At 31.0% G+C, this 11,159-nt stretch overlaps 8 protein-coding genes across 8 annotated transcripts; 6 read left to right on the top strand and 2 right to left on the bottom strand. All coding sequences in view use genetic code 12, as the record gives it.

Moving 5' to 3' along the window:
• Positions 1–14: 14 nt before the first annotated feature.
• On the top strand, positions 15–1,578 carry HAT2 (Hat2p). The gene has a single exon (XM_064904566.1). It carries the CDS (start codon positions 174–176, stop codon positions 1,359–1,361), a length of 1,188 nt encoding a protein of 395 aa, XP_064759559.1. The 5' UTR covers positions 15–173; the 3' UTR covers positions 1,362–1,578.
• On the top strand, positions 1,560–2,706 carry DFJ63DRAFT_264291 (polyamine acetyltransferase). The gene has a single exon (XM_064904573.1). The coding sequence runs from the start codon at positions 1,795–1,797 to the stop codon at positions 2,506–2,508; it is 714 nt and encodes a 237-aa protein (XP_064759558.1). The 5' UTR covers positions 1,560–1,794; the 3' UTR covers positions 2,509–2,706.
• SAM35 (SAM complex subunit) lies at positions 2,707–3,758 on the top strand. The gene has a single exon (XM_064904567.1). The coding sequence runs from the start codon at positions 2,905–2,907 to the stop codon at positions 3,748–3,750; it is 846 nt and encodes a 281-aa protein (XP_064759557.1). The 5' UTR covers positions 2,707–2,904; the 3' UTR covers positions 3,751–3,758.
• Positions 3,759–3,766: 8 nt separating this feature from the next.
• Positions 3,767–5,089, bottom strand: DFJ63DRAFT_290983 (ubiquitin specific protease; the record flags this gene model as incomplete). Its single annotated transcript, XM_064905362.1, has 1 exon — positions 3,767–5,089. The coding sequence occupies one exon, from the start codon at positions 5,087–5,089 to the stop codon at positions 3,767–3,769; it is 1,323 nt and encodes a 440-aa protein (XP_064759556.1).
• A 141-nt stretch (positions 5,090–5,230) lies between these two features.
• On the bottom strand, positions 5,231–6,495 carry DFJ63DRAFT_338832 (proteasome regulatory particle lid subunit; the record flags this gene model as incomplete). The annotated part of the gene is made up of 1 exon (XM_064908703.1): positions 5,231–6,495. The coding sequence occupies exon 1, from the start codon at positions 6,149–6,151 to the stop codon at positions 5,231–5,233; it is 921 nt and encodes a 306-aa protein (XP_064759555.1). The 5' UTR covers positions 6,152–6,495.
• On the top strand, positions 6,496–8,192 carry DFJ63DRAFT_264199 (putative Xaa-Pro dipeptidase). The gene has a single exon (XM_064904568.1). It carries the CDS (start codon positions 6,709–6,711, stop codon positions 8,122–8,124), a length of 1,416 nt encoding a protein of 471 aa, XP_064759554.1. The 5' UTR covers positions 6,496–6,708; the 3' UTR covers positions 8,125–8,192.
• A 13-nt stretch (positions 8,193–8,205) lies between these two features.
• Positions 8,206–9,847, top strand: GDI1 (Gdi1p). The gene has a single exon (XM_064907328.1). The coding sequence runs from the start codon at positions 8,349–8,351 to the stop codon at positions 9,693–9,695; it is 1,347 nt and encodes a 448-aa protein (XP_064759553.1). The 5' UTR covers positions 8,206–8,348; the 3' UTR covers positions 9,696–9,847.
• On the top strand, positions 9,848–11,153 carry DFJ63DRAFT_321392 (uncharacterized protein). The gene has a single exon (XM_064907327.1). The coding sequence runs from the start codon at positions 10,130–10,132 to the stop codon at positions 11,102–11,104; it is 975 nt and encodes a 324-aa protein (XP_064759552.1). The 5' UTR covers positions 9,848–10,129; the 3' UTR covers positions 11,105–11,153.
• Positions 11,154–11,159: the final 6 nt, after the last annotated feature.

Here is an 11,159-nt window from a genome sequence, read left to right as displayed (position 1 = left end):
TATATACCGTAAATAAAATAAAACGTTTATTATTTTTCCCCCAACGCGCGTCCTCTCCATTAATTTAATTCTTGCTCCCTCCATGAAAAATAAATTCAAAGAACTGAAATAGTTTTGTTGATTGAACAACGACAAACGGTTGATATATACATATATAACATCACTCATCCACCATGTCTGAGGAACCACAAGAAGATACGGCTCAACGTGAGTTGACCATCAAAGAAGAATATCAATTATGGAGGAAGAATTGTCGATTCATGTATGAATTTGTCAGTGAGACAGCCTTAACGTGGCCTTCATTAACTGTTCAATGGTTACCATATCATACTATTGAAGATGGAATAATTGAATCTAAATTATTATTAGGTACTCATACTTCAGGGGAAGATACTAATTATTTAAAAGTAGCGTCAACTCAATTACCGTTGAATAATTCGGATAAGAAAGCTTCATCACGAATTAAAATTATTAAGAAATTTGAAAATAGTTTTGAAATAAATAGAGCAAGATATATGCCTCAAGATCCATCAATCGTGGCTACTATCAATGGAGAAGGAGAGATTGATTTATATAATATCGATAGTAAAGAAGCTAAGACCTCCATAAGTCATTTAACTCCTCATGAAGCCAATGGTTATGGATTATCATGGTCTCCCCATCATAAAGGATACTTATTAAGTTCATCCGATGATAAATCAATCGTACTAACTGATATCAATAAAGATCAATTGTTCAGTAATAGTTCACATGGAGATATTGTTAATGATGCCAAATGGCATTATTTTGATCAAAATTTATTGGGATCAGTAAGTGATGATAAATATACATTTTTATTTGATATTAGAACTTCAGAAAAACCCATATCAAAATTTCATAATCCTGAATCTAAGGGGATCAATTCGTTAGCATTTTCACCATTTTCTCATAATTTATTAGCCATTGGTAATACTAATTCTAATATTAATTTATTAGATTTAAGAAAATTTGGGGATGGTAAAGGATTACTTCATACTATGATGGGACATTCTGATTCAATTACAAGTTTAGAATTTTCTCCTCATAAAGATGGGATAATTGCTTCTGGATCTCAAGATCGTCGATTAATCATCTGGGATTTATTTAAAATTGGAGAAGAACAACAACAAGAAGATGCTGAAGATGGTTGTTCTGAATTATTTATGATGCATGCGGGTCATACTGGAGCTGTAACTGATTTAAGTTGGTGTCCATATAAGGAATGGACGTTAGCATCAGTAGCAGATGATAATATAGTTCATTTATGGGAGATTGGTAAAAGTATCTTAAATGCTGATGATGGTAGTAATCAAAATAATTTAACTGAAAAGGATTTAGAGTAAAGAAGTTTATCGTATCATATTTAGAAGTCGCGTGCTTATAAAGAAAGAAACGCCTTATAGTTAGAGTTACAGGTTATCATCATTATCAGTACCATGTAGTAGTATCATTTGTAATTGTAGTTAGTTGTATAGTAGATAAGAAATAAAAAGCAATATATATCATAAGTTGTTGTATTTATCCAGTAGCTTACCATATGACTCTTCGTCGCCTGTCTCAGTAAATTCCTTCCTGACCTTCCCCCCAAATTATAAATTGTCAATTGCGATCACTGGCAATTCAACCAAATTTATTTCCATTCCTGTATCTACCCGCAAACAGAAAAAACTTACCGCTGTTGTGTCCCCTAACCACAAATCCTAAAATAGTTTCTTTCCAACAATCATTTGATCTCTGTCTTAACTAGTGATTCATCTACATTACGAACAAACCATCATGTCTAATTTCCCTCCTAACATATCCATTCGACCTCTCACCATAGAAGATATCAATCAATGTATCGCCTTGGAAAATAAAGGTTTTTCTGAATCTGAAAGATGTTCTCCAGAAAAATTCCAATATAGATTAACGGTATGTCCCGAATTATGTTCAGGTATATTCATTAGAGATTATGAATATAAATATAACGCTATAAACTTACCAGAAGTAGCAGAAAAGTTAGATCAAGAACAAAAATCAAAGATTGCTAATGATGATGTGACTCAAAATAATGAAGATGAAGAAGAAGAAAATCTTGATGAATTGCCTTCCAAATCTTCTTATACTAAGGAAACTTTAATTGGTCATATAATCGCTACCAAGATCCCATCCCAAAGAATCACGGATGGAGCTATGGAAATTCCTCCTTCCACTGATGAAGAATCTACAACTATAGGTCATATTGAAAGTTCAAGATGGATAGGAATTCATTCATTAGTGGTTGATCCAAATTGGCAAGGTCATAATTTAGGTACTCTTTTAATGCATGATTATGTTCAAAAATTATCAAATCAAGATTTAGGTGATAAAATTGTTATAATTGCTCATAAAGAATTAATTCCATTTTATGAAAAAATTGGGTTTAATAATTTAGGTGAAAGTGAATGTAAATTTGCTGATACAACTTGGTATGATTTAGCTATTGATTTGATTCCTGAAGAAGATATCTAATCAGTCTAAGTGATTATTATCTTCAATCAATCAATCAATCAGTTCCGTTCAATTGTTATTCGACAATCCAGCTAGCTAACTTGCCCCCCCAAATCATCTTCAATCTACCTATTCACCCACCCACCTTTATTTATACATAAATTCATACCCATATACATAATCCGTGTAATTATATATTTTATAAATAAGTATATATATATATCTTTTTAATCTATCTTTAGAAGTATTTAAACCATATGAATTATCATTGTACTATCAATTCCTCACTAAGCCTAGATCTCAACTGAAGTGGAGTGGAAAAATTTACAGCACCAGTTTTAACTAAAGTTATTTTTTTTAACGTTGCAACTGTAAACTTTCAACTAAACAACATATCACAACCTATTTTAAATCAATATGGTTAAGGTTCCTGAACCTATAGAACGATTGTTCGATACTGTTCCAATCATAACCTATCCCAAGGAAGAAATTATCGATCACATTGATCAATTTTATTTCGAAGGTGAAAATAAAACTAATGATGATTCATTTAAATTAGGTGTACATCAAGTCATTCCATATCAAGGTTCTGATGAAAGAATACGATATATACCGAATGATCCCATATCTTTAGGGTATGCCTTATGGTTAGCTCATAAGAATAATTTGAAATTGCCTACCAAGGATGGAAAAGGACAATCATCAAACAATTCAATTATTCAACTTTCATATCATGCTGCTCCTGATCAACAATTACCGATCTTGATTGAAGACAGTAACGAATCAAGAAATATCATCTCATTAACAGCAGTAAAGAAATCAGATCATACCAATATCGAATCGAAGTTAATTACTGATTTGATTGATTCGAAATTCATTGATTTATGGATATTATGTTTATTGAATGAACATCCGAATCATATTTTTAAAGATGAAGATGAAGATGATTTATTCCATTTAAATAAATATTATAATAGTTATGAAGTGGCGAATTGGAAAGCTTTTAAAATCAGATATCCTAATTTATTTCAAATATCAGGCACATCAATTAAAACATTCTATAAATCGGAATTAAAACTGTTTAATCAAAATTTACAATTATTATCAAGTAATTTCATCAATTTAGATATGTCATTGAAATTGAAATTAGTTGGGTATGTCATTATATTCGATAAATATTTGTCTGATACAGAAATAGGTATCATAATTAAGAATTATCCTTCATTAATTAAATCAAGTTATAAATTACTTGAGAAATACTAAAATATCTAAATCTAATTTATTCTACCTTTTCCCATATTTGTATATAGTTTTCATCTAGGAATAATAATTCTCCTTGACAAGGTTTAACTTCCGAATCTTTAATTGTAAACCATGTATCATCTACCTTCTTACGAACATTTATACTCCATTCACTTTTAATATCACTCTCATCAATTTCATCCCCTGTGATCAGATCATGTTTTATAGTAGATAATAATCGATAGTTTATTGGAGTTGGCTTTTCTTGAGTCACAAATGGAGCGAAATCTATCACATCTTGGAATTGAACCACAGTGGGGTTTCCCTTTTTAACATCCTCTTTTTCTAATCCTCTATCTATATGAATGATTAAATAGGGAGGTAAAGGTTCGACTAATTTATACGATCGCAATTCATCCTTTGAAATATGAACTTTAGTTTCACCATTATATTTAGCTAATAATGATGATAATTGAACTTCTTGAATCGTTTCTCCCACAAATAATGGAGCGGGTGGTAAATCCACCGTAATCACCCAGAATTTCAGAGTCGTTGTAGATTTGACTTGAACACCATCACCATCAAAACTGGTAATCTCCAATGCTCCTTGTAATGACTCGCTTATCACAGTTGACTTAGTATACTTCACCAATTGAGAATGCAAGCCATTTAATAACCAAATTAAAAACTTCTTAGGAGATTTCTGAACCGTTAAAGAAAATTGACTTTTTGATACTTCCGATACATATTGTAACAATTCATGAGGTGAAACATGATTTCGGTATAAATGAATCGACCATAATTTCCTTATTAATATCCCGAATCGATCATTCAAAATTGATTTCCGTTGAATTTGATCATGTAATTTATCTCGATAACTTAATCTTAAATAAAAATCTCGTATCGGCCTTATATGGCTTAACGCTTGTATTATAACGTTTTCATAATCATTATTGGAGATATTATCAAGCCCTGTATAACCCACATAATATGATTTCTTATGAAGATCTAAAGCTGTTTCAGGAAGATTATTAACATCATCTTTAGTATACTTTGGATCTAATAAATCTTTAATATCTTGAATCCCATCAATTTCTTGATTTTCAGGTAAGATATAAAACTTCTGACTCTTGAGATTAAGAAAGATATGATGATCAATATTAATAGTATGGTTATAAGCTGGTGATGATATGGATCGACCTTGAAAATATTTCCCACATACTAAACAACAATAAACATTATTATGAGATAATGTTACCAGACAAACTTTTTCAAAATCGAAATTTAACACTTCTCGATTAATAGTATGTTGATAACTATCTGTTTGGACTTTTTGTTTCTTCAATGGCCGTATATCCATGGTTTAATTTGATGAATGCAAAAAATTCCAACTGTTTTAAATATTTTCATGTCTGTGTTTTTATTTTTACGTTTGGGCTCTACAATATGCGAATGAGGTATGACTTAAGTTATATATTTATTACTTTTACATATAAAAGGTCTATTGAATGGCTACAGCATTGATATTACCAGTCAATAAAGAAGTTAAATTCTCTTCAATTAAAGTATCAGCAATATCTGATAAATGTTTCTTTGGATCTTGTTTACCCACATATCTTGTTTTTAATTGATCTTCCAGTAATTCTTTTTCTTCTTGAACTCTTTGATTATATTGTTCAGCAATTTTAACCATTTTTTCAGTATTACCTAAATTAGTATGTTCAGCATGATCATATTCAATTAATTTTAAACCTGATTGCCAATTCTTTTTATGTAAATTTAATAACATATTAGTTTCATATGAAGTTTTATGATAATCAATATTTAAAGAATAATAATGACGATTTAATCCATGTAATAAAGCCAGTATAGATGGTTTATTTAAATGACCTACATTTGAAGTAGTTTGACGAGGTTCTTGAGCCATCATTAATGTAGTAGTATCAATGGTTCTAAATGCATCTATAACAACTTTACCTTTAACCGATTGAATTGGATCTATAACCACAGCCACAGCTCTTTTATTCAATTGTTCAAATGATTGTTGAGTATTAACATCAACTGATGATAACCAACATCCAAATCCAGGATGGGAATGATACCAACCAACAACCATTTGATCTCTACCGGTTTGTCTTAACATATCCATCATTTTAGTTTGGAAAACATCATCCACAGCTTCAACCGAAACACCAGTACCCGATTGAGGCATGGCAAATACATCTATGACATGAATAGTGAATTCATCTACGAATTCACCTAACATTAATCCCATGACTTCCATGGGAACACCAGCTCTACCGTGTTTTAACATTTTTAATAGAGCTAATGATGATATATAAACAGTTTCAGCATTATCAATGGCTGGTCCTTCACTTTGAGGTTGGGTACCATTACCCAATAATCTTTGTAGTCTTTCCATTATTTGATGATGATATTGATGATGTTGTTGTTGTGGTTATAATTGATCTAATCACTTTAGCTTTGATTAGTGGCAAAAGACTTCTTTCAGCGTTGATTTATGAGAAGGAGAGAGAGTTAACTATTTTTTGATCAAAATTCTAATCACATGACTCGTCATGTGATTAAGTCAAGGACTGTATATAATTGTGTTATATTATATCATAACTACTTAACAAGGTTTGGTCCACATAGATGCACGATATTTCATGCTAGATTTCTTACAAAGTAGTTCATTTCCTATACGAGTCCATAAACTAACTCAATATCATGTCATAATAGTTGAAATAAAGTTATAATTCTTAGTTGTCGCTTACTAGACCTTATTTTGTCTTGGATCTCAGTAATAAATTTCTCATTTAGAGCCGCTCACTCGCCTGCTGCTAACTTTAGTGGGACGATCCCCGAACAAACCATATAAAAATTTACTGCCATCTTTAAATTTAAGGATCATTTGAACAGATAATCTCTTCCTCTTTTAGACCGTTCCTTTAACATCACACACACCCTACCATTATCATGTCTCTTGGTCCTGAATCCTTAAAGGGTAAGAAATACCCTGCCAAACAACATGCTAGAAATGTTTATGCTCATTTAAAAGAAAAGAATTTATCAAAAGCTCAAACTTCAGTATTATTTATTAGTGGAGAAGATAATGAATTGATTTTATATAGTGATCAAAATAAACCATTCCGTCAAAATAGATACTTTTTCTATTTATCAGGTTGTGGAATTCCAGGATCTCATATTGTTTATCAACCTCAAAATGATCATTTAACTTTATATTTACCAAACATTGATTGGGAAGATGTTATGTGGTCTGGTTTACCATTAAGTTTAGAAAATGCTAAATTAAAATTCGATGCTGATGAAATTAAATATGTTGAAACTTTACAAGCTGATTTAGAATCAATTAATACCGTTCATTTACTTACTACTGATATTAATAAATCAAATATTAAATTTGCTTCTATCTTAAAGGAAGGTGATAAAGATTTATTTTATGCCATGGATGAAGCAAGATTAATTAAAGATTCTTATGAAATTGAATTAATGAAACATGCTTCTAAGATTAGTGATAATTGTCATTTAGCTGTTATGTCAGCTACTCCAATTGAAACCAATGAAACTCATATTCATGCTGAATTCATGTATCATGCTATTAGACAAGGTTCAAAATATCAAAGTTATGATCCAATCTGTTGTACTGGTCCTTCATGTTCAACCTTACATTATATCAAGAATGATGATGAAATCACTCCTGATAAAAAGTCAGTGTTAATTGATGCTGGTGCAGAATGGGAATGTTATGCCAGTGATGTTACAAGATGTTTTCCAATCAATGGTGATTGGACTAAAGAACATTTAGAAATTTATACTACTGTTTTAAAAATGCAAGCTGCTGCTATGGCATTAATTAAACCAGGTGCATCATGGGAACATCTTCATTTAACAGCTCATAAAGTCTTAATTGAAGAATTTCAAAAATTAGGTATTTTCAAATCAGAATATTCTTTAGAAGAAATCTTTGAATCAAAAGTCAGTGCAAGATTCTTCCCTCATGGTTTAGGTCATTTATTAGGTATGGATACTCATGATGTTGGTGGATATCCAAATTATGCTGATCCAGATCCATTACTTGCTTATTTAAGAATTAGAAGAGATTTAAAAGCCGGTATGGTTGTTACTAATGAACCTGGTTGTTATTTCAATCCATTCTTATTAGAAGATACTTTAAAGGATCCTAAAAGAGTTAAATATATTAATAAAGATGTTTTAGATAAATATTGGTATATTGGTGGGGTAAGAATTGAAGATGATATTTTAGTTACTGAAACTGGTTATGAAAATTTTACTGGTATAACTTCTGATCCTGAAGAAGTTTCTAAAATCGTTAAAGCTGGATTCAAGAAGAATTTTCATAATATTGTGTAGATTGTTTTATAGTTGTTAGATTTAGACATTATGTTACTTTAAATGAAATATAAACCATAACAAAATATTATATACAGGACGCTCGTCGGGGAGGAGGAGGGGGGAAAGGAGGAAGAAGGGAGGCCATCAACAAAAAGTTATAAATTGTCGATTGAATCAGTATCAACTGATTACAGCAATTTTATATAATTTGTAATTGAAATCAAATTAAACTTTAATTCAAAATGGATGAGAATTATGATGTGATTGTGTTAGGTACCGGATTGACTGAATGTGTTCTTTCTGGTATTTTATCAGTGGAAGGAAAGAAAGTATTACATATTGATCGTCAAGATTTCTATGGTGGGGAATCAGCATCATTAAATTTATCTCAATTATATAAGAAATTTAAACCATCAGCTCAAAAACCAGAGTTCTTAACTGGTAGAGATAGAGATTGGTGTGTTGATTTGATTCCTAAATTTTTAATGTCCAATGGGGAATTAACTAATATTTTAGTTCATACTGATGTTACTCGTTATATTGAATTTAAACAAATTGGTGGATCATATGTTTATAGAAGTGGTAGAATTGCCAAAGTTCCTGCCAATGAACTGGAAGCCATTAGATCATCTTTAATGGGAATCTTTGAAAAGAGAAGAATGAAGAGATTTTTAGATTTTATTGCTAAATATGATGATGATGATGTTTCAACTCATCAAGGTTTCGATTTAGATAAAAATACTATGGATGAAATTTATACTTATTTTGGTTTGGAAAGTGGTACCAAGGATTTCATTGGTCATGCTATGGCTTTATGGTCAACTGATCATTATTTAACTGAAGTTGCTCGTCCAACTTATGAAAGAATTATGTTATATGTTCAATCCGTAGCAAAATATGGTAAATCTCCATATATTTATCCTTTATATGGATTAGGTGAACTTCCTCAAGGGTTTGCTAGATTATCTGCCATTTATGGTGGTACTTATATGTTAGATACTCCAATAGATGAAGTTCTTTATACTGATGATGGAAAATTTGCTGGTGTGGTTACTAAAGAAGGTACCGCCAAAGCACCTATTGTTATTGCTGATCCAACTTATTTCCCTGATAAAGTTAAAAAAGTTGGTTCAAGAGTTATTAGAGCTATGTGTATTTTAGATCATCCAATTGCAGGTACAAGTGATTTAGATTCAGTTCAACTTATTATTCCTCAAAATCAAGTGGGTCGTAAACATGATATTTATATTGCTGTTCTTTCTGATGTTCATTGTGTGGTTCCAAAAGGTTATTACTTGGCCATTGTTTCAACCATTATTGAAACTGAAACTCCCCATGTTGAATTAGAACCAGCTTTCAAATTATTAGGAGAAAGATTAGATACCTTAATGGGAATTGCTGATTTATATGAACCATCCACTGATGGAACCGATAGCAATATTTTCATTTCTAAGAGTTATGATGCTTCATCCCATTTCGAAAGTACTACTGATGATATTAAAGATATTTACTTTAGAGTTACTGGTAAACCATTGGTTTTGCAACAAAGAACCACAGTAGAAGAAGAACAAGCTTTAAATGGACTTTAAAGTTGATTGATGAAATGAAATCCATACCTACCTACCTACCTACCTCGATAGAGAAAACATATCTAGTTTTTAATTAGTTAGTTACTTATAAATACTTGCTAAGCTTATGTCCACATAATAATAAAGAATATACATGAATTTAAAACGAAACTGAGATCCACAATAAAGATCAAATTAACCATAATTACACTTGTAAACATTTTGTGTGTCTGTGTCAACTGCGGCGGCGGTAGAATAATTTTGATTCCGTTATCTGTCGGGTAAAGTTTAGCTATGGCGCTTTAGTTTTCTCCCCCCCTGATAACGACAATTTTTCTGACTAATTATGGATCGGTAACTATGAGTCGCTAAATTATATAAATACGGTGAAAAATCCCCCCCTAAGCCAGTTTAACAAAGTTGATTTTCCTTTAATTATCTAAACTTCATAGACAATGACTCAATTCGGTAAACCAATCAGTTTAATCCATAATTTCACTACCAAATCAGGTAAAGCCATCACTTTAGGTACGGGTACCGGTACGAAATGGCAATGGCTTAAAAAAGGGAGACCTGAAGATGAACAACATACTTTACATCAAGATTTAGTAGATCAATTGGTGTTAGCTTTGGAAAATGGTTATAATCATATTGATACCGCTGAAGTTTATACCACTCATCCAGAAGTCGCTGCTGCTGTCAAACAAAGTGGGATCAAAAGAGAAGATGTATTTATCACTACTAAATATAATCCTGGTTTTCGTACTTTTGTAGCTGCATCTAAAAGTCCAACTGAATTCATTGATATTGCCTTAAAGGAATTACAAACCGATTATGTTGATTTATTCCTTATTCATTCTCCATTCTTTGGTGAAGTCATTTCTCATGGTCAAACCATTGAAAGTGCTTGGAAAGAATTAATCGATGCTAAAAAATCAGGTAAGGTTAGAGAAATTGGAGTTTCAAATTTTGCTGTACCTCATATTGAAAAAGCCATTAAAGTATCTGAATCAAAAGAATATCAACCAAAAGTGAATCAAATTGAATTCCATCCATATTTACAAAATCAAACCAAAGATATTCTTAAATTCGCTAAGGAAAATGATATTTTAATCGAAGCTTATGGTCCATTAACTCCATTATTCAGAATAAAGAAAGATGGAAAGGAAGTTGATGATCACCCATTGAAACCTGTATTAGCCAAATTATCTGAAAAATATGGTAAGACAGATTCTCAAATCTTATTAAGATATACTTTACAAAAGGGAATCTTACCAATTACAACTTCATCAAAAGTTGAAAGAATTAGACAATCATTAGATATTTATAATTTCGAAATCTCAAAGGAAGATGTCGAAGAAATCGAATCTGTTGGTGCTTCTTATCCATTCAGAGGATTCTTCGATGAAGAATTCAAAGATTTCGATTAAACAAAAAACTATTTTAAATAATATTAATTTTGTATTGTTTGTAAGACTAAAAGAT

Source organism: Scheffersomyces coipomensis (genome assembly GCF_036884675.1).
Source record: "Scheffersomyces coipomensis strain NRRL Y-17651 chromosome Unknown DFJ63scaffold_9, whole genome shotgun sequence".
Taxonomy (NCBI): Eukaryota; Fungi; Ascomycota; class Pichiomycetes; order Serinales; family Debaryomycetaceae; genus Scheffersomyces; species Scheffersomyces coipomensis.
Note: the sequence above shows the minus strand (reverse complement) of the source record. Positions and strands in the feature narration are given on the sequence as shown.